The sequence below is a fragment of the Polypterus senegalus genome, chromosome 2, assembly GCF_016835505.1.
Source record: "Polypterus senegalus isolate Bchr_013 chromosome 2, ASM1683550v1, whole genome shotgun sequence".
NCBI lineage: Eukaryota > Metazoa > Chordata > Cladistia > Polypteriformes > Polypteridae > Polypterus > Polypterus senegalus.
Genome location: NC_053155.1, coordinates 273,645,254 through 273,673,222, shown reverse-complemented (window position 1 = coordinate 273,673,222; position 27,969 = coordinate 273,645,254). Strand labels below are relative to the sequence as shown.

Below are 27,969 nucleotides of genomic sequence, written 5' to 3'. Positions count from 1 at the left end.
GAAGGGGAGTGGAAGTGATGAACTGAAGTAGTGTACCCGACCACAAAACTGCAACTGTATGGGATTTGAAGCATTTTGGTTAAGTCTACACAATAAAGAATGTAAAGGGAAAATAGGGTCACCATAGGACCCTGCACAACAAACCAAAAATATGATAATTACTAGGTATTACATTATAATATACAAGGAATATTAGAACATTAGAACACTCTAGAAGAGAACAGGCCATTCAGCCCAACAAAGCTCGCCAGTCCTATCCACTTGTTTCCTCCAAGAAAACATCAAGTCGAGTTTTGAAAGTTCCTAATGTCTTACTGTCTACCACACTACTTGGTAGCTTATTCCAAGTGTCTATCGTTCTGTGTGTAAAGAAAAACTGTTTGTGCGAAATTTACCCTTAACAAGTTTCCAACTGTGTCCTCGTGTTCTTGATGAACTCATTTTAAAATACAAGTCTCGATCCACTGTACTAATTTCCTTCATAATTTTAAACACTTCAATCATGTCACCTCTTAATCTTCTTTTGCTTAAACTGTAAAGGCTCAGCTCTTTTAATCTTTCCTCATAATTCAACCTCTGTAGACCTGGAATCAGCCTAGTCGCTCTTCTCTGGACCTTTTCTAGCGCTGCTATGTCCTTTTTGTAGCCTGGAGACCAAAACTGCACACAGTACTCAAGATGAGGCCTCACCAGTGCATTATAAAGGTTGAGCATAACCTCCTTGGACTTGTACTCCACAGATCGTGCTATATAACCTAACATTCTGTTAGCCTTCTTAATGGCTTCTGAACACTGTTGGGAAGTTGATAGCTTGGAGTCCACTATGACTCCTAAATCCTTCTCATAAGGTGTACTCTCGATTTTCCGACTGCCCATTGTGTATTCAAACCTAATATTTTTACTTCCTATGTGTAATACTTTACATTTACTGACATTAAATTTCATCTGCCACAAATCTGCCCAAGCCTGTATGCTATCCAAGTCCTTCTGTAATGATATAATGGATTCCAAATTATCTGCTAATCCACCTATCTTGGTATCATCTGCAAACTTAACCAGCTTGTTACTTATATTCCTATCTAAATCATTTATATATATTAAAAATAGCAGCGGCCCTAGCACTGACCCCTGTGGAACACCACTCTTAACATTGGCCAGTTCTGATGAGGTTCCTCGCACCATCACCCTCTGCTTCCTGTGTCTGAGCCAATTCTGCACCCATCTAAAAACATCACCCTGAACTCCCACTTCTTTTAACTTGATGCCCAACCTCTCATGTGGCACCTTATCAAATGCTTTCTGAAAGTCCAGATAAATAATATCATAAGCTCCACTTTGATCGTATGCTTTTGTTGCATCGAATTCCAACATGTTAGTAAAACACGACCTCCCTCTTCTGAACCCATGCTGACTGTTCAGAATAACTCCTGTCCTTGCCATGTGTTGCTCAATCTTATCCTTAATAATTCCTTCCATTAATTTTCCTGTGATGCTTGTTAAGCTTACTGGCCTATAGTTGCTTGGATCTGCCCTGTCACCCTTTTTATATAATGGGATGATATTTGCCATTTTCCAGTCCTTTGGAATCTCTCCAGTGCACAGTGACTTCCTAAAAATATGTGTCAAGGGTTTATATATGTACTCACTAGCCTCCTTAAGAACATGAGGATAAATATTATCTGGGCCTGGTGATTTGTTTGATTTCATCTTATTTAATCTGAGCAGCACTTCTCCCTCTACAATTTCCAAATCCCTCAGTACCTCCTTAGTAGTTGCGTTTACCTCTGGGAGGTTATCCACTTGCTCACTTGTAAACACCTCAGAAAATGTAAGTTTAGGGCATCTGCTATTTCATTGTCTGTATCCTTTAATTCCCTTTACTATTCCTGATGAACTTGACCTCCTCCTTAACTGTTCTTTTACTACTAAAATACTGAAAGAATCTCTTGGGGTCTTCTTTCTCCTTATCTGCTATATTCCTCTCCAACTGTCTTTTAGCCTCCCTGATATCCTTCTTAATGGTTGCCCTCATGTTCTCATACGCGCTACGATTCACTTTGCAGTCATTAGTCTTATATGCCTTATACAGCAGTTTTTACCTTTGCTACCTTCTTTTTTAAATCTTTATTAATCCATCGTGGAGTTTTCTTAGTTTCCTATTAATTCCAAATTTAGGTATGTATCTGTCCTGCATTACATGTAAAACATTTTTAAACCTGTTCCACTGCTCCTCGACTGTCTCCACATTTAAAAGCTTATCCCAGTCTATCCTACTTAGACTTTGTCGCATCTGCTCAAAATTAGCCCTACCAAAGTCCCCCATGACTATAATATCCCCTGTAAACTTGCCTTTTTGATATTACTAAAAAGATGTTTTGTTGAAATTACTGTCTGAATTGGGTGGTCTATAACACACTCCTAAAATAAGACCTCTTTCCCTAATATTTTCCAGGCGAAGCCACATGTCCTCACTAAGATGGGGCTCATCATCCAACTGAAGATGACTTACATTTAAACCCTGTTTGGCATAAACAGCAACCCCACCTCCTTTTCTGTTCTGTCTATCCTTCCAAAAAATGTGTATCCCTCTATGTTACACTCATCCCCATCTTTGTTATTTAGCCAGGTTTCCGTTATTGCTATAATATCATAATTATGCTCTGCTACATACAACTCCAACTCACTTACCTTATTTTTGATACTTCTAGCATTAAGGCAAGCTATTTTTAATGTGTTAATCCTTCTACATTTACATGTTTGCTTAGAATTTACATTACTATGCATTTTTATTTCTACACCATTGTTTGTTCTTCCATGTATAGATCTAAATCTGGCCTGTCCTAAACTCCCTGCCCCCCCATTCCCTAGTTTAAACAATCCTCGACTAGCCTACACATACGCCTCCCCAATACATTGGTGCCCCTCCGGTTCAGATGTAACCCGTCATGGCGGAACAGGTCCTATCTGTCCCAATGCCCCATAAACCTATACCCTTCTACCCTGCACCAAGATTTGAGCCACGCGTTAAGCCTTCTAATCTCCTCAATCTTACCTGGACTGGTGTGTGGCACAGGCAGAACTTCGGAGAAGACTACCTTGTCAGTTCTGCTCCTCAGCTTGGTACCTAACTCTTTGAATTTGGATCGCAGAACTGACAGACTACCCTTATGTATGTCATTTGTTCCAACGTGGACAATGACAACTGGATCCACCCCACTCTGGCCATGAGCCTATCCACCCTTCCAGGGAGGTCTCCCACCTGTGCTCCCGGAAGGCAACACACCGTGCAAGACTCTCTCTCTCTGGAGCACACCTGCGCTTCAATCCCCCTAATGATTGAGTCCCCAACTATCACTACCTCTCTCTTTTGGGAACTGGTTTTGAGGTGGCCCGTTGGGGCTCCTCAACCCTGCCTACCACCTCAGAATTATCAGAGTCACCGTCCAGCTCCGCTAGGACATGATAACAGTTAGACACTTCTAATTCTGGGGTTGATGCCCCCGGACAGTGTGCACCCTTTACCTTAGGCCTTGTGACCGTGACCCACCTATTCCTACTTGTCTGGTCTGGAATCTCCTCCCGCACCACCTTAGGGGTGCACACTATCTCTCTAAAGGACACCTGGGTCAAGTCCGCCAATTCTATATTACAACGCAGGTCAGCCAACTCCTCCTCCAGTTCAGCGACCCTGAGCTCGAGGTGCTGGATCAGCTGGCATCTCTTGCAGATGTAGCCCTCATAGACAACTGGCTCTTCCAAACCATCATCTAAAAAGTCCAACATCCAACAGGACTTGCATTGCACTGGCCTCATTATTAAAATTTGACTTGGGATTACTAAGCTGCCTTAACTATTTTTTTTTTTCTTAAAATTAAATTTCTTCTTCTTTCAGCTGCTCCTTAACTTAAATGGTAACACTAAGATCTGCTACAGATATTTTACACCTTTTCCCCTTAAGCTCCTGTCCTGTTCTCCCTCTCAGCTGCCTGCTATTTGCCCTTCTATGAGGTTAACTTTACTTTTCTCTGTCTCTTCTCCTAACTTTGCGCTCCTCTTACTTATAAGCTCTTCACTCGCACTGTTTGTATTCCCCCGTATTAATGAACCAATACGCTGTCGCGCACTGTTCTACCTCTGGACCGCTAAGGACTGTTTAATCTAAAATAGACAAATAAATAAAACTTTACTACCTTATTTGCTCCTACTGCTCCTTGCGCCTGATCGGCGTCTTAATGCAGGCCGCTTACCTGAGCTTGACTGAGCTTCTACCTTTTACTGTTTTGAAGTCAGCCGCGGCCTTTTTTTTCTTTTCCTTTAAACTAAGGAATCACTGTTACGACGACGCGGTTATTTATTTACAAATGCCGATATCAGTTACTGCTGCTTTCTACCCTGCCGTCTCGATGCTAATTCATATATTCATATATATTATCATATATAACTTTTTAATTTTTTTACAAGTACTGTACTTTTCGCATTGCTTCGAATTTTGATATTTATATTCTGCACCTGTAATAAGGTATGCTTGTTTTGTTAAACTTCATGATGTCTGTTTAAACCTGCTTTCTACTTTCTGGTTTTAGAATATATTTTATCTCATAGATTAGCACTTCAAAAATAAAACCGAATGCCTAATGTTTTAGTTTCATCAAATTATAAGGTACAGAAATGTTTTATCCTCCCAGCAGCTGTAAAGCACTTTTTGACAGTGTGCCCGAAAGTGTTTATATTGAGAAGTTTCCAGCAGTAATTGTTAGTGCTCTCCAGAAATAAAAAAGGCAACCACTGTGGCAAAGCATGTCATTACCATAGCATGATTATTTTAATTCATGCATCTTCTGTTAAACATAAGCATACACTGAAGCAATCTGATCTAACATATTGGCTGGATTGCAGGCCTATGTTATGCGATATATGCAAAGCTGCAGAGTTTGTGTCACTTCTATTTTCAACTTCTGTTCTTCTACAGTAAACACAATTTAAAATGAATTTGTATAATTCATGAAAGGAAAATTTAAATTCCTTTGTTTTTAAACAAATGTCTGCAAACAATAATGCAGCATAGTGGTGGCAAAGAGGAATTTTCTTTATTTGTTTCTTTCACTAATTCAGTAAGTGATTTATTTAAATGTCTAATTTTGTATTATATTGCTAGTAATGGGTGGCTGTTACATTAAAACTGAATATATACTGTAATTTTATTAGGTCTTCTTCTTTAAAAACAACTTTCCTACTTTGATCTGTCTCTCCTTTCTATGCTTTATATGTCTAGAGATTGAATCAGTGACCTTCTTGCTGCCTTTGTGACACAAAGGTTGATGGGGTAACAAACTATTCAGTGCCACCTGAGCCAAGCATAAAAAGTCACAAAGAAAAAAAAAGGTAAAAATAAAATATGGGTGGCCAGCAATACATTGCGAACAGACTACTGTCAGAATGTCTCAAGTGCAAATTATATTTTCAATGTGAAAAAACAATTTACTCTATTTGAAAAAAAAAAATACATTTTAGAAATTCACTAAATAATCCTTGCACTGTTAACAGATCTAAATATATACAGTATACAGTGTATGCATATGCGCTACATATTGTCAAAGGCACAAGTCATGTTTTTCTCTTCCAGGGAAGGATTTTAAGGGTACACATTCATCTAACCATTTTCTTTTTCCACCCTTACTCTTGAAGAGCAGAGACCAGAAGACAAGCCCTGATTCCACCCATAACTCCGTCCCTTTGGTGCATCATCAATAAGCCCTGAACTTTTATTTATTGCTCTGAAACAGTATATCAAAAGCATATATAGCTCACGCTTTGTGTCCAGAGTTGCCCAAAAATTGAAAACTGTTTTTTTAAAAACACTCTTTATCTTTGAACTTGTAAAAACTGTTTGGCAGAGCCAACCTCTGCCATACCATTTTCCAAAGATTGTGGCAGGGAAAGACGACATTCACAAGCAATGTGCTGACAGCTGACAACTATCAAAGCAACCGCATTCATTACAGGCTGGAGTGTTGCAAGAGCATCCTCTTCTAACTGGACTGTTTGCCTGACTTGCACCCTCCACAAAGGGTGGGGCCGCTAGAGCAGCAGTGTTTTGTGTGTTTTGAGCAGAATTTTGAGGGTGGAAGTCCAATATAAACCCTTGATGAGCATAGATTTCTGCTGACTGACGTGAAGAATGTAGAGGCAGCAATTTGGGACCTGGTGTCAGTGTAGGATAACCTTTCTCCTTCCAAATGACTTGCACCCCATGAAGTCTTCTAACTAAATCCATATGAGTCTGAACATTGGCTCTAAGCACCTCTTCACAGAGTTACTCACTAATTCCATTCAACATACCATCTATGGCAGGGCTATTCAATTACGAATTTAGTTGGGCCAGATTTTCAAACCAAGAAATTTAGCTGGGCCAGACATCTTCAGCGGCCAGTAAGCAGCAGGTAATGATAAATTTTAAATCAACACAAATGAATGTATTAAAAAAAAATAATGTTTATTCAATGTTTCCATTTGGTCCCATCTGCACTGGCAATCGGAAGGTTGCCAGTTTGAATCCCATAAACGCCAGAAGTGACTTTACTACGTTGGACCCTTGAACACGGCCCTTAACCTGCAAGTGCTTCATCCTGGGTATGACGTTAATCTGCATCCAGCCCTACAAGCAGGTCCTTCAATTTACAGGAAAAACTTGGGAATTGGTGGCAGGACTGGCAACCCAACCACCATAAAAAACCCACACTTTTCCTGTGTGGTGCTGAGGTGACACCCTCTGCACTCACATCCAAATCCAGGTGCACACTCTCTGACACAGGCACATCAAAAATATACCGTATATAATAAAAAAATCTATATATATATAATTTTTTTCATGTTTGAAATGGAAATTGCGTATGACCACGTGAAACGGAAATTACGTATGACCACAGAACATATTATAATACAGGAACTAATCACCTCGTTTGTGGATGCCATTTTTATATTGTCTTTATGAATTGTTATTATTTGTGTGAGAGTTATTTTACTGATATTGAAAAGAAGTAAACGCAAACATGCCGATCTCTCCCATAGAAATTTGCCCCGTGTCACTCTCTCTCAGCCCACCTCTCTGGACTAAAGCGCTGAGCCATCCGCCGCCAGGCGCGGACTGACAGAGAAGTTTTATTTATTTGTCCAAGTGACTGTCACGGAAACTGACGCATTATAACTTTTTTTTAATTGGCAGTACTTCATAGTAGAAGTGATGAAGAAAACAGCTTTGTGTCTTTCTACTTTTTAACTGCGCCGAGCTGTAAACAATGTGATGACGAGAACGCCTTCAGCTGCAAGGGGTTGTGACAACAAAGTGGACGCTGAGAGGCGCGGAATGTCGGGCTGCTCCGCCGGGTCGACAGCTTTGCAGTTTCGGGCAGCGTCCTCTCTTCTTGCACTGTTTGTGACACTTCAGGTGCACCTTCGGCTCCTTGGACAGTGGAAATCTTTGCGAATGAGTGTAGTTCGATGCCATCGAAGCATGAATCTCTTGGTAAATTGCAGTGCACAGCTACTTACTCTCCCTTAAGGTGAGTTTAGGTCACTAAAACCCTGCAACTTTCAAGATTGCTTTTGTGATGAATTCTTTTAAGAAGATGGAGGGTTTACATCTAAGAAGATGTACCGACCTCCTCATGTTAAGTTATGGACTTGGGAATTGTTTGGTCCTTCTGCCTGTTAAGCACAGAAGGGCAGCGTCCACATTTCTCGGAATAATTTTTCTCTTAAATCACAGGCACGTAGTGCAAGGTTGTCAAGCAGGTAGTTTACCCAAAACCACTGCAGTAGTACTCAATGTATCTTTACTTCTTAAATGTTAATGTTTTACTGTTTAATAATGTACAGTATACACTTCTTATATATCATTCAAATTCTCTTATGGAAACGTTTTACTGTTTAATAATTTATACGCTTCTTATATGTTCTTCAAATTCTTTTATCAAAATGTTTTACTACTTAATAACTTATTTTATAAATACTACATTTTATTTTTTTCCCTTGCACTCAGTGAGCGAAGCCACTGGGTAATCAGCTAGTCTTATATATAAATGTCTACGTGTGGAAGTGTGTGTGTCTGTCCGGCCCGGAAGTGAGACGTGGAGTCAGGGTAAGGGCTCCACCTCTGAGGAAACAGAAAACTCGCTTTACTGCTAATAACACAAGCAAGGCCAGCACATCAGAAAAACAAAACCTCATAAGAAAAACAAAGTCACTTAGCCGCTAACATTGGCAAAACGGTATCCCTTTTACTTTTTCTCCCACGACTAATACAAAAGCGAGGAGAACATGTCGGCAAAACCTCTGAAGAAAGACAAAGTCACTTAGCCGCTATTACTTCTATTACTGCAATATTTGTTTTATATATGCTAATGTTAAAAACCCAGAAGAGTTTGAATTCTAGAATGCCGAGGGCCAGCCAGTTCATTAAACAGACACAAAGAAGAAAGCAGCTATGACTGATTGTGAGTGAATCAGAAGAACTGCCAAGAATGGATTCTTAATCAAGTGCTGCTCAGTGGTAGACCCAAGCCCACTACTCGGGTATCCCAGTGCTTATTTCCCAATATTTCTGAAACAGAAATGTGGAATGTTTTGAAGGTTGTTGCTTTTTACTGAAAAGATGTACTTTAGGTGGAGACAGAGCTGGCCATGAAAAGAAAAAAGGTGCTGGTTTGCTTGCATCTGAGAAATGCCTGGCAGTGCAACTAAAAGAAGCGCTTTACTGCTAATAACACAAGCGAGGCCAGCACGTCAGCAAAACAAAACCTCATAAGAAAGACAAAGTCACTTACCGCTAACTGGCAGTGCTCCGCCCCTGATGTCACATCCGGGACTAAACCAATGAACAATGAACACGCGCCCGACCCTTATGACCTCACTTCCTGTCTCCCCTTTAAAAGCCTTCCCTTTTCCCTTCTGTGTCAGTCTTGTTTTGGACTCTGTTGTAAGCACTTCAGTGCTGGTATTTGACAACTGGAGAAGTCCCAGAAGAGAAGGGGACAGGACCTGCAAAACACCCAGGTGGGAGCGTCGGGGCGAGTATTCAGGCGGGAGGGTGCCCGTGGTTGGCGAGACCGAGCACGCAGAACTAGGCCGCCTAGAGAGGCCAGGGAGTCGGGTGGGGCTCACCGTTGCCCTGGAGGGAAAAGAGGGACTCAGTATGCTCTCTTGGGGACCTGCCCCCAGTGAAACCACAGCCCCTTTAAAAAGAAGTCAGGGACTTCTGAGGAAACAGAAAACTCGCTTTACTGCTAATAACACAAGCGAGGCCAGCACGTCAGCAAAACAAAACCTCATAAGAAAGACAAAGTCACTTACCCGCTAACATCGGCAAAATGGTATCCCTTTTACCTTTCCTCCCGCTGCTAATACAGTACACAAGTGAGGCGAGCACATCGGCAAAATGAATTCTCCTAGGAGAGTAGTTCCTTTCAAATTACCTGACATCTTTACATTTCAGTTTTTTTTCTGACGATTTCAATAGTTTCTAGAACCCCAGGCTTTTTATAGCAGGGGCTTACACGGCTAGTATATATATATATATATATATATATATATATAAACACTGAATGGAATCTGAGGTAGTAGCAATACTTTTTTTCTACTTTTCAAATAAAAAATAAACATTTTGCTCACATCTGACCTAGGCACATCTCAAAGTGCATAAAATAAAAAAAAGTGCACAGTATTAGCAATAACTTTGGTTTTCCTTTAGAAAAATGAGATCCTCTCCTAATTTAATGGGGTATTCATGACAGGCAAGGCATTTTTCCTCAAAGAACTTAAACTATTTCATTCATAAGATTTTAATCAAACATATGACAGAGTTTAAATTTGAGTTTTACAACAACGCTTTTCTTGTGGAAATTGTTTTTGCTTCCTCCCAGAAAAAAACAACTTGAGTAAATGTTTAAGAGCAAGGCACCACGTATGGCGTGAAAGTGGATTAGTACATCTATTTTAATGATTTGTCTTTAAATGTCTTTGTGCAGAGTTCTTGGGTTTCAAGTAATGAATTATTAATTATAATTACTACTATTATTTTTTTACTAAATCTTATTTCCCATGTTTCTTTGTTGATAATATCCCATTGAAGCACGCCAAAATGACTAAAGTAACAACTAACAAAGTGGCATTTTTGATACCATTTTACCAAAATTAGCTGTCTGCCATCAATCACAGAGCAGCCCAGTAAAATGACAGTAATACACTTGCAACCTTACAATGAATCACGTGGCTGTGTCTGATGAAACAATGGGCAGGCGACTGCTCGTACATGTTTACTGAAGGACAGGTTGGCATTTTGCATGCAGTACACATTAAATCAAAAGAGAAATGGCATGCAAAGATGTGTGGACACAAGGAGCTGGGTGACAATCACACCTTAGTGTGCCACGCCAAATCAGAAGGGACAACTTTATTCCATGAGGCACAGAAATCTTCATAACAGGGAACCTATATGATGGGCAGAGGAATTTCAAATGTTTTGAACGCCTACCAAATAGGTTTGAATGAGCGGTTCAGCCCTTCTTTCATTATTCTGGCAGAAGCACAACCAGCCTCTCATTGAAATACACCATTTGGAACACACGGCTGTCCCATCAGCAGCACTGTGTAATTAGAAATATTTTCTCGCCTGCGTCTTCAAGTCTAACACCATTTTTGCCTGCGACTCCCTCTCACACCCAGCGTGGCATATAAACCAGCCTTTTTGCAGCTCAGGGATATGCAAGGGGAAACCTGTACCGATACGTATGTTAACAGAACATACACTCAACAATAAAAAAGGCCTTTTGCATCTGTTACAATATAATAGTTTAAAGTTTCAATCATTTCATTCGTCACTGGAGAACTAAGTAGAAATGCTTATCACCAAGGCCTGGCGGGACCACGGGCTGGGCCACTTGAACGTTGCTTCTGGGCCACATGTGACCCACAGGCTGCCATTTGAATAGGCCTGACATATGGGGTTCCTGTGCCATAAGATCTCTTTTGGATCGCGGTAAGAGGCACAAGCTGAGCATAATGCTGTTATTATTGTTGGTGATCCATTTGTTCAGCTTTACGTCTCGAACCAATTCTTGCATATCAGGTCCATAGTCGCACAAATTATAGTATAACACTTCTTTAAAAGCACTATTTGTCCTTGAACCTGTAGAAACAGTCCTTGGAGTCTTTCAATACGAAAGCAAAACTGGGATTCAAGTCCATTTGTGACTTCCTAAAATTAAAAGAATTCAAAGGCATCCTGACAAGACCTGTTTTTTTTTTTTTTTAATTTTTTATTACCGTGAGATATGAAATTCGTGCATGAATGTAGCTGACACTGCTTTTGTTTGATTAGTGTCGGTATGAAAGTATGCTTTCTATATATAAGCAGAAAAACACAAATATATACTGTATATAAAAGAGAGACAGGGAGACAGTGCATGAAACAGGCCTCGGGTACTTAAATTAAATTACATCTCTGTAGCATCTGAAAGCTATTTAAGGCTCTCTCAGCTGATGCATTGTTGCAGTGGCATTAGTCAGTTATGTTCCAACTTTGTTCTTCTGCTTCCCTTCACTCTTTTTCTTGGTATTGGTAGAGGTCTTTTGATAATTCCATTTAGGATTTTTATATAATGTATATAAAGTATAGACTATATAAAGTATAGTAAAGAGCTTCATATGCTGGTTTGGCAGTATATATATGTTAGGAAGGGGTGATTTAGAACAGAATCGATATCCTGACACGTTGGGATTCTGATTATCATGATTCTGTTCAGAGTTAATAATCAGACTGAATACTAAGCATTTACAAACTGATATAAGTATGTCTAATGAAATTTATATAAGTGTATTATGACAGACTGTTTAGGACTGAAGTTACAGTTTGCAATGCACTGTAAAGAGCAGGCATATTGTTCAGAATTGAAATGAATTTCCTTGAGGTGGTCCTGAACCTGGTGGATTGATTTTGGGTGCATTTCTAAAGCTGAATAGACATCATTGGTTGAAAACACACACTGGGCCACAGCCCTTCTTAAAAGTGCTGGGTGCAAGACAGGAAACAACCTAGGAGAGAATTGCAGTTGATAACAGGGCACTTAGCGCACACGTTCACTCTAACAATTTCTATAGACAGAAGAAGAAGGTGCAACTCCATACAGGTAGTGACTAGGCTGGAACTGTAGCTTTTGGCCCTCGAGCTGCAAGGAAGCAGTGCTCCCTGTTGTGCTACTGTATGTTTCTATCCATTCATTTCCTGAACTATTTTATTTTATTTGAACTACAGCCTAGAGTGCCAGACAGGAATCTGTCCTTGAAAGGGAGGGGAAATCGCAGAGGACCCAAAAACAGGTTCACATTCATTTGTAATGTAAAAATTCAGAGACAAACTGACCCAATTTCATGATTTTTTAGGTTACATACCTTTGGCAGGCATTTTTATGAATGAATTTACGATAGGTAGTAGTCTATGCATTATACAGATAGAAGATTCTTAATATTGTATATTAAACTTTGTCACTTTTAATTTAATTAGAAGACTAACTTTGCAGAGTGAAGAGTTTCACATTGTCATGTAATCTTAATTTAAAGCAGGAAAAATAAGACTACCATTGGACTATGCTACAATACATATGGTGAAAGTAATCTGAAGGTACTGAAGAATTAAAACATACAGTATTCTACATTCAAATATCTGTCACCTGAAAGAAAAAAAAAATGATTTAGAATTGCTGGCCTTTGAGGCACAGTTTCAAAGAAAAAGCCATATCTAAAACTGTCAAATAAAAAGAAAATGTTTAAATGGACAAAAGAACACAGACATTAGACAGAGGATAACTGGAAAAGTGCAGCAGCCCAGATTCGTCTTTTCCCTGTTGCAGACAACACTGGTGTTTGGCATGTATTTAAGGAGGAAGCCAACTGAGGTCCTGTAAGATATTAATTTCTCAAACTATAGACTTGGATTTCCTTCTCCTGTTGTGCTGCTGTCCATTTAGACCCTTCCTTTCTTTTTCTAGCCCGGTTAGAACCAGCTCGCCCTCTTCTGCCAAGACAGTAATAGACATATTTGTATGAAATAGTTGGTTTCTTGGCAATCTATCATATGGAATTACTTTAATTTTGTAAAAAAAAAAAAAACAGTGACATGTGTTTAGTTTTGGGTGCTTTTAAACCCAGAACTGAACTTTAGGAATGTCAGTACCTTGCAACCCAAGGAAAGACTATTTACTTATTTATTGCAGTTATATCTGAATAATAAATTAAAAATAGCCTTTTCAAGTAGGAATAGCCACTAGCAACAATAGTAATGTCTTGGCTATATTTTTAAATACATTTTAAATCAATTTAATGGTCTATTAAAAATAATATACTGCTCAAAAGAATTAAAGGAACACTTTTTAATCAGAGTATAGCATAAAGTCAATGAAACTTATGGGATATTAATCTGGTCAGTTAAGTAGCAGAGGGGATTGTTAATCAGTTTCAGCTGCTGTGGTGTTAATGAAATTAACAACAGATGCACTAGAGGGGCAACAATGAGATGACCCCCAAAACAGGAATGGTTTAACAGGTGGAGGCCACTGACATTTTCCCCTCCTCATCTTTTCTGACTGTTTCTTCACTAGTTTTGCATTTGGCTACAGTCAGTGTCACTACTGGTAGCATGAGGTGATACCTGGACCCTACAGAGGTTGCACAGGTAGTCCAACTTCTCCAGGATGGCACATCAATACGTGTCATTGCCAGAAGGTTTGCTGTGTCTCCCTGCACAGTCTCAAGGGCATGGAGGAGATTCTAGGAGACAAGCAGTTACTCTAGGAGAGCTGGAGAGGTCCATAACCCATCAGCAGGACCAGTATCTGCTCCTTTGGGCAAGGAGGAACAGGATGAGCACTGCCAGAGCCCTACAAAATGACCTCCAGCAGGCCACTGGTGTGAATGTCTCTGACCAAACAACCAGAAAGACTTCATGAGGGTGACCCAAGGGCCCCATGTCCTCTAATGGGCCCTGAGCTCACTGCCCAGCAGCATGCAGCTCGATTGGCATTTGCCATAGAATACCAGAATTGGCAGATGCACCACTGGTGCCCTGTGCTTTTTACAGATGAGAGCAGGTTCACCCTGAGCACGTGACAGAAGTGAAAGGGTCTGGAGAAGCCATGGAGAACATTATGCTGCCTGTAACATCATTCAGCATGAGCAGTTTGGTGGTGGGTTAATGATTGTCTGGGGAGGCATATCCATGGAGGGTCACACAGACCGCTACAGGCTTGACAAAGGCACCTTGGCTGCCATTAGGTATCAGGATGAAATCCTTGGACCCATTGTCAGATCCTATGCTGGTACAGTGGCTCCTGATGCACAACAATTCCTGGCCTCATGTAGTGAGAGTATGCAGGCAGTTCCTGGAGGATGAAGGAATTGATACCATTGACTGGCCACCACACTTTCCTGACCTAAATCCAATACAAATCCTCTGGGACATTATGTTTTGGTCCATCCAATGCCACCAGGTTGCACCTCAGACTGTCCAGGAGCTCAGTGATGCCCTGGTCCAGATCTGGGAGGAGATCCCCCACAACACCATCTGTCATCTCATTAGAAGCATGCACCGATTTTGGCAGGCATGTATACAAGAACACAGGGGCCATACAAAGTGCTGCGTACAATTTTGAGTTGCTGCAATTAAATTTTGGCAAACTGGACTAACCTGCCACATAATTTTTTCACTCTGATTTTTGGGGCGTCTTTAAATTCAGGGCTCTGTAGGTTGATCATTTTCATTTCCATTAAACGATGTGGCATCCTTTCGTTCCTAACACATTACCCAGTGTATATCAGTATAGATATCCAGGTGGATTTCTTTTTCCCATTGAGATCTGATGTGTTTTCAAAATTTTTTTGAGCAGTTTATAAATTTCTATTAGAAACATTAACTCTGGTGGATGATTCCAAACTTTTTAATGCTGTAGTGTTTGACAAAAAAAGTGAAAGATTGGGCAAGACTGAACATAAGAAAGAACATTTTGATATATCAATTTTTAGGTGTAACCGTAATCCCCTCACAATCGAAAAGCTAAATACCTGAAAATGTCAAAATTGCTTTGACTGCTTTGAGTAAAATTTGGTGACATCATACAATAGAAATAAAAAATGTAGCCAACCCGTGTTTTTTATTTTTTGATACTAGTTGAGAACAATGGTATAGCGAGTAGGCTATTTTTAGGCAGAGCGTCCTTTTTTCAACTTAGCACGGTGATCAAACACAGGAATGGGGCTTGCAGTTCATGCAAATGAATGCCACAAGCAGACGTGTGGCACTGAACAAGCTGTAGCTGTAGTAAACACGCAGATAAATGCAGCTGGCTGAAAGTGAAGAAGGGCAGCTGTCCTGTCCAGGAAAAAGGAGACTAGGTAGTGAGCAACATAGAAAATGGGATATGAAAACGTAGTGGTCTCCTTAGGTACACCTAGTACTCCCTGTTCTGTCAGCTTCCTCTTATTCTTCATGATGTGGTATAAAATACATACAAATACAAGTCAGATTGGATTGTCAAGCTCTCTTATATACATAAAATTCATGCAATATTGCAGCGAACTGGGATGTACCTTTTGAGGCCAGACTGGGATGAGCCGCTACACTTTATTTCGCAAATCACAAACAGGCAAGTGCCAATACAGCATACCAGCCCACCCACTTCAAGCCCTATGTAGAACACAAGCCAGGAGTGATGGCATGCCTTGGTCAGTTTAAATACTTGAGCAACTCAGTAAAGGGGTCTACCACAGACGGAACACAAATTGAAATGGACTTTGCACATCGTTCACAATATTATTTCTTTTTACCCAATCTTTTCTGTACAATGCTTATATCTTTCACTGCTTTGGCCATATAACTGTGCAGCCTGTATACATAAACGCTATATGTAATAAGTTAAAGTAAATCATGATTCAGTGCATACTGCTTTTGATCTAAACCATTCAAAACTTTCAATTTGTACTAGGTTACTGATTAAAGGGTTACATTCAAATCTGATTGAAGCTACTATTTTTACAGGATATGCTATATGGTCAAATTATATTTATACATAAAATTTCAATTATTTCTACTAATTACTTGTTTAAATTCAAAAGAATACACTTTCCTCTATAATTGTATTTTGCAATAACCAACAACAAATACGCGAAAAAGAAAAAGCAAGAATTGATCTTACTTGAAGCAAGAATGATTTACTCATGTGCAGTTGTATGTAGCGCGTTCAACACAAAGGAGATCCAGTGAACTAAAAAAAAAAAAAAAGAAACAAACAAACAACACACACACACACACAAATCTTTTATGCAGAAATGTTCTTGGTTGGTTATACTGTATATTATTACTTTTAGACCCATTTAGCCAACTGCACTCTAACCAAGTTCCACTGTCTTAGGAAATTTATCATGTGAGTCCAGGTAAAACACCTAGTATACAGTATACTGTATATACACTATAAACAAATATCCTTTTTTTACATAGCTTCTTTTTACAATCAAGGTCTTTCTGACTACTTAACAAAATTTGGCACACATTAAATAACTTACTGAGTCAAAGTGTGAGATGAAGGATTGGACTGACCCAATATTATTGTAGTTTAAACCTTAATTTCTTTCCCATTAGACCACAGGATCTCCTCAAAGAGCACTGGGTGAGTATTTCAATATTTATGGTGTAGAAGTAAGAAGTGTATAATATTGTTTGAAAAAAAAAAAAAAAACAGTATTGGATACTATATTTTTTTTATAGTACATGCTTGGACTAGGTTGTTGCTTTGAACACTGATGATTAGTAAATGTGTCTGATAGCATGGGAATACAATAACTCATTATATCCAACTATAGTGTTGCAGCTCCATAGCTTTCCGTTGCCATGGTCCCCATTCGCATCATAAGCTTAATGTCTATTTTTGTGTATTTGAGAAAAACACTAAAAGCAGAACCACCTTGTATAATGGTACTTTCACAGACCAGAGCCTCTATCCACATCAGCAGTTTATCGCTGTAGTAGAAGCTGTTATATTATTAAACTCACACCTTCAACAGCACAGTCCTACTCTGTCTGTCCTCTTTGATCATTTGAATGTCACTTGTGATGTAGGGGTCACACGCTTGTCCATTAACTGCATGTACTGTATTTCATAACGAAAATGTCCATAAATTTAAAGGCAGAAAATTAGCAAACAATGTCAGAAAACATACGGAGATTAGTTACTCCACTTCCTACATTAGAAAGATCAATATTTTTGGTTGATAAACTGGTTAACAAACCAAGGGTAGCTCTAATATAAAACTAATGAAGCTTGAGCTTCAGGGTCCCTAATCCCGGATAGGCACCAGAAGTGACTTTAGTCCACATTACTAAACATTTTGGGGAGTCTACTGTATGAGAAGAGTTTTTAAAAAATAATAATATTGAGACAATAGTGTAATTTAATACAAAAACTAGTTAAAATAAAATTTTAAAAAGTTATTAAAGCCAAAAATGAAAAAAAATGTTAAAGAGGTTTCATTTTAAATATATTTAACATAAAATAATTATAAATAATCTAAAACACTAATAACATTTATGACAGAAATATATATTTTTATCAAAATTATTTATCTTAGGACTGTAATTAAAAAAATGAAAACATATTTCATTGCTTGTGGTCATTGTAAATGACAATATTTCAGTAGCTTTTAATTTACATAAATAATCTTATTAAGCCTTAAAATATACCAAACATAATACTTACAATAATTATAAAATAAATAATAATTGTATTAATGTACAATTAAAATACAGTAAAAATTAAAAGGTAATATAAATATCTTCTTTGCCAGATGCAAACAGTAGATGACAGGCTAGAACTAAAAAGGGGAGTCATTGAAAAGGCAATCACAATACAAACAGGAATCACGTTAGCATTGTGATTGTCTTTTCAATGTGATAGCACAACAGAGATTTAGACACCAATTTTTTTCAATAAAAAGTGTTCAAAAGGATACAATGTTCTAATTACCTCTACTCAAAAAATGTTATATTTATGCTATGTTATATTTAAAAATGTAAGGTGTGAAATAGTGCTAGATTAGCCTCGGCCTATTGTTTTTATCAACAGTGGTTATCTAGAACTTGTTGCTGATGGCGATGGGACCCCCATAACAGTCTACAGGGCCCCAAAAATGAAGGTCTGAGATTGATTACACCCGTGTGAATATAGGCGTGAGCTGCACTGGATTCCTGATTCATTAATGGCCGTTTCCTATCTGGTCAATACTGCATACATAGATATGCTGAGTAGGGTCATTGTGACCCTGAATTGGATAAAGTAGGTACCAAAATTGATAGATGGATACCACTAAGCATATTGTTCCATATTTTACTTTTTCAGCCTCACTGTTCTGCCCATCTGTGTAGTCATCACATTTGTTCAGAGACACCCAGAAAAGCTACATAACAGAAGCTCATTCTCAGATTTGTACATCAATAACTGACTAAAGCAATCATCTCGCCCATCTTCTGTGGAGACAGATGCCTCTCTTACTGTTTTACTCTCTTATTGCTTTCTTACTTTTGGTCTTTAATTCTTTTGCTTTCCTAGATTTTCTTTCTCCAGTAATCTCCACACCTCTCTGACATCTATATCTTATTTAAGTTCCACACTTCATGACATATTGTGGAAAACAGGAGGTACCCCTGAGCCACCCCTGAACACAGAAAAAAAAAGTAACTAGCAAAAGTAATAAATGCAAAATGCCCCTTATGTTATGACATTTATCCACCTGCCACTGCAGTACTGCATGAGAGCTTCTCTTTTCTCTCACCTTTTGTCTTCTTCTTCCCCTTCATCTTTTTCCAATTGTATGTGTGGTCGATGTGCTTGATCAACCTTCTCCATACTGCTTGTTCCTTTACCTTCTTGACGGTCAAACCCCTTTACTTCAGATCTTCTTTTACATTATCTATCCTACCTCTGCTTTGGCATCCCTCGCTTTCTCTCCCCCTGTGCTTCCATTCCTATCACTCTTTAGCCCACATATTCATTGTCTCTCCTTATCACATTTTCTCTGACCTCCTGTACCTTCTCAGTTCTCTGGCCTCTCCGTCTCCTACCAGTTGAAACCATGACTGCTTGCCTAAGTATTCCATTTTCATTGTATGTCTACATGGAAGAAGCCTTTTAACCTCAGCAAGGTACTACTTCTTAGGTCATGCCATAATTACTTCCAGAGTCAAGAACACCTTCTTAAACTCTTTGGGCTATTCTTGTGGATCTTTCCTCTGGACCATAGTTTTCTCTGAATCCATGATCTTCAGCACACTCCTGAATAACTCAACATCAACATCCTCATAGTGCCGAGTTGAGGGGCTAAGCATCTTCACAGAGCATTTACAACGTGCCGTTTCATATCCAATCAGTGATTCACTAATGTCCAGTATAGACCAGTACAAAGGTTCAGAAAGTTGGACATTCATTTGGAAATTTTATTTAGAAATGTAAATACCTTAAACTGGGAGATTGCAAAATTCAAAAAACAATTAAAATGTGGAATTTCATCTTTTTAATTATTTATTATGTTTTTATAACAAATTGTTATGCACCTTTTTAAAACATTGCATCTTCTTGTTAACGCAGACATGTACAAATAAGCAGCTGTCAATAAATAGCTAACTTCAGCCTTGTCCAAAATCAACCTTTCAAAACTGATGGGCAATGGAGCAGAGAACAGCAAAAGCCACAGTTAACAGCATCCCTCCTAAGATCTTCATCTGGATTTCTTGCAGACTGAGCCCACTTAATCCCTTTTCAGTGGTAACATAGCACCAGTCCCTTCAGCATTTAAATTCAGTTTGAGGCCAGGGACTTGAACAGCCTTTTGCTGAGCAAACACAAGAAACAGATACATGAGGATCAAGTGCTGGTGACAAATATTTTGAAAGTTTCATATACCTGGGGTCATAGGAATTAAAATACTACAAGTAACCCCTTGGGATATCATTAAAGCACAAATTTCAAAAATTGAACTTCAATGATGTATTGAAAAGAGGGGTTGGTGACTACAGTTGCCCTCCCTAAGGGCTGGGCCTGGACCTGAGTGTGAGTACTACTCAGATAGTCCAGTTGATTTAGTCTACTATTACCCATGTAGCAGACGGCCTGATTATGGAAGGACCACAAGAGAGAGTAGATCCAGGACAGTTTCTTACCCAGACCAAATGAGGACAGCCCCCTTGGTTTTCGGGGCCCGATTTGGCAGTACTTCTGCCATACCCAGAAGTGCTGCCAGAAGAAGCTTGTTAGGCACTTGGAACACTTCTGGCTGCCCTATAAAAGAGGCTGCCTCACTCTATTCGAGGAGCCAGAGTCGGGAACAGGTGGACAAAGCTTGCCTGGAGGAGTGCAGGCGGAAGGAAGAAGAGAAGAAGGGTGCCGTGTACTGGTAGATGCTTATGTACCATACTGTGCTGTGGAGAGCAGGGAAATAAAGCTCCCCAGATGTAAATAAACCTGTGTGTTGTGTCCAAAACTTGTGTCTGCCTGTCTGTGTTGGATTAGGGTGGCTGTACACGCCCCGGTGGTTCACATCCAGTAATAGGAATAGATAGTCAGACTTTAATAAAATGTAATCCCTTTAAGTAAAATGCAATACTAAATACATTTTTTAAAAAATTGTGCAGAACACCTCACAACTGACAATGTGAGCACTGTTTATAGTACTTTGACTATTGTTGTTGCTACATAGACATTTTTTCAGGTATAATGTGCTTTACTTTTTGAAGGTTTTTAGTGTAGTAAAGCTTTATATATTTGCATGTCAATCTCATTCACCCAAAGGTGAGGGAAGTTTGTGGGTCCACCTCATTTTATTGAATACAGTAAGGTGTATTATGTGGATAGTATTGTGCTACTGGCAATGCTCATCAAAATCATTGCAGCATTATCTTTAGTCAAAAAGGTAACAATAAAAACTTTTCACAGTATTTAAATAATGTAAAGCAAACATCATTGTTACAGATCTAAGTGTAATGAGCATTACAGTGATGTCCAACCTTTACGGTGACCAGACAAAACAGTTGTCAGTTTAAGGAGTGCAGAATGAGGGATATGAGGGAGCTGGAAGCAGGAAGGGCTTGGTGTGGATAGGTGACACTCACATAAGCTGTCTCTACACCTAAGTGAGGGTCTTGGTCTATATATTGTGGTACAATAAATATTATAACCTGGAGTGAGCAGGAAAATAAGGTGTTAACTGGAAATTATCAGTCATTTAATTTTATTGATCATCAGTTGGAGAATGCATTCCTTGAAATATCTGCAAGTGGTGGCCGGTCTTGGGATTAGCCAAATATAGATACAGTACATCATTAACAAAACCTAAGCATTTTTAGAATTGCTAGAATATTCAGAGAAGATCTGAATCTGTACCATGCTATTTGAGATGTTTCAAAAGTGATATCACACAGAGATTTATCACGCTAACAAATTTAGACACTTATTCTTATCAAACTAAGCACTCAGAGTTTTAAAAGAATGAGTGTTAAATGGGAAAAGGCAGAGAAAGAATAAGATGAAGGCTGCAAGTGAAAATTCAAGAAAAAATAGGCTAGAAATATTTCATGTTTGATTAAAATATATGCTGAATAGCTCCTGGCTCAATCAGTCTAGCAAAACCTGGCATGGATTTTTGTACATTGGCAGGTGACCATTCTATGAAATGAGAGCTCACTCCATTCTAAAAGATTTGTTAAACATTTCACCAAAAAAGAATAATTGCCTTTGTTTGACAGAATGGTTTATCACCTCTTATTAACCCTTTCCTGTCTTGCGATGGTTTGCATTATGGGGTACTGCAATTTGCTTCAAGTCCTGGATGTTAAAAAAAGGGTCTGACATGACAAGAGCTTAATTTTTTAAAGCACTTATATCAATGTGTTTTAAATAGAATATAAAGTGAAAATAAATGTTTAAAATACTTAGAGAAATGTTTGTTTGACAACACATAAAGAAAGCTGCAGTTAAATTGCATTAATTCATTCACATCACACATTACTGGTCAATGTTTGTTTATCACACATTCCTGGTGAAAGGCACCAAATTCTAACAAAGTTTATTAGTATTCTATCACACAACTAAGTAATTTGCACTCCAAAAATAGTTTGAAATTGATAACTTCAATGTCTCCTGCTACTAAACTACATTTGATAAGCTCCTAATCTTACCAATAAATGCACACAGTAAAGAGAGAGCAGAGTGATAACAAAAATTAAAAACATAAATCAGAATTCATTGATAGTGTAAGAACTTAAAACTATCCTTCAGCCATACATACTATACATCAGTTCACATATGTCCGCATCTTGAAACAAGTTTAGGTACAACAGATTCTCACAAAATAAAAGTAGTGAAAAAATAAAGATTTACCGATTTACATCCTGCTGAAAAACATAGACAACAACGAAGAGCAGTGGCTGAAAGAATTAACTCTATTAGGAGTCCATGTAAACAGACTCCAGTTACAGATTAATAGAAACTTAACAGAAAATGAGGGTATGCTATTACACACACGCTGACGCTCCTCCTCTCTACATAAAACATCTTTACACTTTCATGGTGTTTCTCGCTTATGTTTTATTGTCTTTTTAAGACTAATTTGCAGCTTTTTCATTCTGGCTGTGGATTTTGTTTTAGATTGTGTTTCAGCTAAAATCGTAACTTTTAAGACTATTAAAATGAATCTTCTTGGTATTCACTGAATTACATTTTTAATTGCTTGCTGCTGCTTGATGCCCAGTTTTGTTTTTAATAAAATACAGGGAACTAATTTTAGGAATATTCTATGTTTTCTCCATCGTATTGCACCACTGCCAGAGCCATTTGCTTGCGTTTCCCATGGAGCAGTGCTGTCACTTAAGCCATAGCCCCGACAACTTGATTTTTTTCTGAACTTTTGAATGGGTCCGTATTGTTGTGAGATGGCCTTTATTTTTCATTTTTCTATATACGAGGGACATTCAAAAAGTTTCAAAAAAGCAGGATGAGCAGTAATTAGTTGTGTCTGAGTCATGTGACTAGTCATGTCTGGCAAGCCGGCTGCCCTTGCAGTTTAGTGCAAGAGTTGTCACCCTGTGGTGGAGATGGCTATGAAATGTATAAATTGCACCAAAGAGGAACAGAGTTCTGTCGTATGCTTTTTGTGGGCAGAAGGTGTGTCGCGAGCACAAATTCATCTCCGCATGTGTGCTCAGTATGGGGGTAAAGTTCTCTCTCGTAGAGTTGTCTATGAGTTGATTGAAATGTTCGAAAATGGCCATACTAGTGTGACAGATGCAGAGTGCTCTGGACGTCCAGCTACAGCCACAATCACGAGGAATGAAGAAAGAACCCTGATGTAAATGTAGTGGTGCATCAGTGGCTACGCGTTCAACCAAAAGCATTTTTGTTGATGGCATTAAAAAGTTGGTACAACGCTGGGATAATTGCATCACAAAGGAAGGTTACTATGTAGAAAAATGATGTCAGGATCTGCACTGGCAATCGGAAGGTTGCCGGTTCAAATCCCGGAAATGCCAATAGGGACTCTGCTCTGTTGGGCCCTTGAGCAAGGCCCTTAACCTGCAATTGCTGAGCGCTTTGAGTAGTGACTATATAAATGCAAAGAATTATTATTATTATTTGTTTTTAATGGAATTTTAAAAAAGTGTGGAAATGTATTGAACATCCATTGTAGTTCCTGTGTCTCTAAAAATAATTAATATGTGATTTTGGGGTTGTAGAGACCAAGGAATCCAAATATCCCATTCATTTTTTATTTTTGTATATTTTTACTGATGTTAAAAATGAATTACATTCTTCTGTGATGTCATTTTATGTTTGTGTCATTTCTGTGTTCTCCAATTAAAAAAGTGGTGAACACATCTTGGAAGAAGTGGACAGGTTTAAACTTTTGGGGTGTTTGCTGTCAAGAGATGAAAGAAGTGAATAAGAAATAAAAATATGTATAGCAATTGGAAAATCTGCGTTCAAAGCAACACTGAAGAAAAGAATAATAAAAACAGTTATCAAGGAATGTTGCATTGTATGGACCAGAGACAAGGACAATGAGGAAACATTATATAAATAGATTGGAAGCATTTGTTCTGTGGCTGTGAAGAGGAATGTAAAAGATCAGTCTGGATACACCATCTTATGAAAAAGTTCAGCAAAGGACTGGTGTAGAAAGGAGCAAGCTTGAAAAACAGTGAGGAGAAGGCAACAGAACTGGATGGGACATTTACTAAAAAGAGATGTACTGTTGAAAATAGTGCTGGAGCATTAACTGGAGGGAAAGAAATTAAGAGGAAGGCCAAGGCAGGACATGTCATATAACCTGAAAGATGGTAAATCATACCAAGAGATGAAAAGAAGAGCAGAAGGCAGAGTACAATGGAGGAACTGGCGATCAAAAATGCCTTTGGGCAGAAAATTAAAGAAGAAGAAGAGCATTTCTGAGGTGTACCTTGGCAAAATATGTGGTGCATGACATCACCAGGCTTAAACGACAACATTGCACACCTCCTGGTTATACAACTTTGTGAATATGAGTTAAAAAGCCTAGTGTTATTTTTTTTTAATTTAAAATTGATTTCTGGTTAAATATCTTTTCTGTCCATTTGACCATGATCTTCAAATTATGTTTTAACTCAGTTTGCTTGTAAATTCCTGGTTTTGATTCCTTTGTTTTAAATCTGGAGAACAGATATTGCTTCACTTTCTGGGCTCTGTTTACTTGAGTCTTGGTCTCCCTGTTTCAGACTTGGCTAGCTTTACATAACCATGACCATCTCATGATTCCTCCTGATTTCTCTTTCTAGACTGCTGCTATGCCATGCAGCCAGTGCAGATACCCAAACTCCAGTATCATCAGCTTTCCTGTGGAGTCTTTGAACATCAAGGTGATTATCAGTGGGTTACCATCAGCTTTATACTGAAGCCTGCTACAGTATCTACAGGTAATTTGTTTTTGGATTATCTTATAAAATTATTCCAAATATTTTGCTGAATCAAAAATCCCAATGGTATCATATTGTATATCCTTTGGAGAATGGCTGGGTCACTGTCAGTGCTCCACTATGCTTACTCACCTGGTGCTTTGTTTTTTTTATTAGCTTTGCTATTTCTACTGGATTTCCACTTTGCTAAAATCAGAGTGGGCCATGGGAAGCCTTGAACTTGAATCATTGTTTGGGTCGCGCCCAGTGATACTGAGGGAACTACACAGAAAACTAGCATGTAATGTCAAAGATTATGAGTTGCCTGAAATTGAATAGCCACTACACAAGAAGAGCAAGTCATTTCAATGCATGAAATAGGTGCATGGAAGCCACAAACACCAAAGAAATGCCTGAGATTATGAGTAATATATACTATATATAAATATATATAAGGAAGAGTGAGCATGTAGTGTCAAAGCCTAAAATTATATTAGATAGCTGTCTGAACACAACAACAACAGCAAATGATCCCTTAGCACAGGCAGTATGTCCTGTCAAATGTTAAAAACAGAGCAAGTAGAATCCTTCAACTATCTATTTACAGAAAAGGAGAATGAAAAAGAAACTGAAAAATACTTCAAAGCATAATTCTAGCACCATATTATTTTCACAGTATCAGGAATTTTCAGCTATAAGAGCAAATCGAAGGAAAAAAAATCTAAAAATAAAACTACCTTTGAAAGATAAAAACACATCAGTTGTTTTAGTGTTTCATCAGTGTGCAGATTCTAGACATTTTTGTCAAGCTACCAATAAACTTGACCGATTGTTCAGTACTGATACTGCCAACTCAGTAATTGTTTGCGGTACTTCTTGCTTCATTGCTGAACGACCTTTTCCAAAGTCTAATGATCTGTCAACAACAACATTTTGTTCAAGTATGTAAACGCTAGTGAATCTTCCTAACAGTGAATTAAAGAACATTTTAGAAGGACTTCTCACTTGTACTACAAAGTGACAGGAAAGTTGTTATCAACCACATGCAAACACCTGAGATATAGGCTAAGAAATATTTTTAACTTGTGACCTGCAGATTGTGAGCTCTAAAAAATGCAGACTTTTCTTTCTCCCTAACTTGCCATGTCTCTACCTGCTTCTTTCATAGCAGGATCAATCCCTTTAACCTTTTCTTTCCACTCTTTCACACCCTCCTAATCTTAATGAACATATTGCTTTGCCTTCTTCTATTTTTTAACTGGTTCTATATCTGACATCTCTGACTTTCTCTCTCTCTCTCTTGTCCCAGACTTTTAACCTAACTTCTGAATCTTAACCACGACACAGTTTGAAACTTAGCTCTGCATGCTTTTATCGGCAGATTTAAACTGACAGTTACATTAAAGCAACAAGCATCTGAAAGAAATAAAATTCAGTTACCTAGTACAATGAAGGGAATTCCTAGGAAAGTTGAATTGTATTTCCCACCAGCAAGGTTGATTATCCCTGCTGAAGTCAGAGTTGCAAGACTAATTGTCAGAACAGCCAGTAGGCCTAACCAAGGTTTGCTGCGGACACAGTCCCACATTGAACTAAAGAGAATAGCTAGTGTTACCACAAGGGTCAGGCTTGTAATCAGGTGTTGCTCAGAAACCTTGCTGCTCTTCTGAAAATCACTTTGCAGAGAAGAAGAAATGAAGGGGTACATCTTCAGCTCCGGATGTGCCTGCTGGAAAAGTTCAACTGTTTCGTAGAATTTGGTTTCCCACTTGTTTGCGACTACGTCATTCAATGTGTTGATTGCTTGCAAATAGTAGGTTAACTGAATTGCTTCAGCTGACTTTACCCGATCCTTGCTGTGAGTTAGAACTCCTCCTAGTTGATGTCCAATATAGACCTCCCTTCCATCCTTAAGGTATGTGATGGGATACCGAATTGTGAAGCTTGTTCGGTTTGAAGATCTTGAAGCTTTTAACTCTTCCAGGACTCGCATGATTTCATCAACAATGCAACTCTTATTATCGTCCAAAATGCAAATATGCGCAAATGTGTAGTTGAAACCCAGCATGTGCACTTGAATCTTGGTCACGGAGGTATGCAACTGTAAAGTAAGCATGAGAAAGAACAGCGAAGTAGAGGTCAATGTTCACATTACTAAACTCTTACAGGTTTATATATACACATGTTCATCCAAAAATATATATACAGTATTTTTTGATTTGCCTACTTGGGCTGCCAGAAAAAAGAAAATGTATACCGTCCTCCCCCCAGACATACACATACCACACAAAATATTCTCAAACCCACTTTATCCAAATCAGGGTCAGAGTATAGTTTAAAATATATGTGTGCAATATACTGTGAATGGATATTGTGCAGATGGGAAAAGGCCCACCTGTCAAGATATTCTCAGGACACAAAAATCATCTCAAAGCCACACAGAAAAAGGAAAAACTAAAGGAAAACCATTAAAAACCCTATCATCTTTTCCAAAAAGAAAGGCTAAAACTACCAGATGTCTTGTCCAACACAATTCTTGATTTTTCAACAATTTAAATGAACAGAATTAATAAGAGAGAAACACAATAACAAGGTTTAGAATGTTAATTTAATACACATTAAATAAACTAAAGGACAGAAGAGAAAGTAAACACTGAAACGGAAAAACTTTTAGAAGAGCTATAGTAGAAAAACAGCAAAAAAAAAAAACAAACTCAAAAGCTAAAACAATAAATAAAGGAGCTAAGAAGATGAATTTCAAAACAAGTGCAAAGTACTGACAGTTAACGAAGAAACAAATTAACTATTAAGCCTAAATCGTTCAGTCTAGATTGTGCTTATCCCTTATTTAATGTTCTATGATCAGTAGGTCATTCGGTTTAAGGCATCAGTTTGCAAAAGCAAACTATGACAATGACTATCATTCTGTATGGTATAATTGTATCCTATAAATACCT

The 27,969-nt window shown here is 38.4% G+C and overlaps 1 protein-coding gene across 1 annotated transcript in view; it reads right to left on the bottom strand.

Annotated features, from left to right (window-relative positions):
- ptchd1 (patched domain containing 1) overlaps positions 1-27,969 on the bottom strand; it is a 169,760-nt gene that overhangs the window by 82,336 nt on the left and 59,455 nt on the right. The window contains exon 2 of the mRNA XM_039745580.1: positions 26,453-27,113. Coding sequence (XP_039601514.1) covers positions 26,453-27,113 — 661 coding nt within the window. The remainder of the gene's footprint in view (positions 1-26,452; positions 27,114-27,969) is intronic.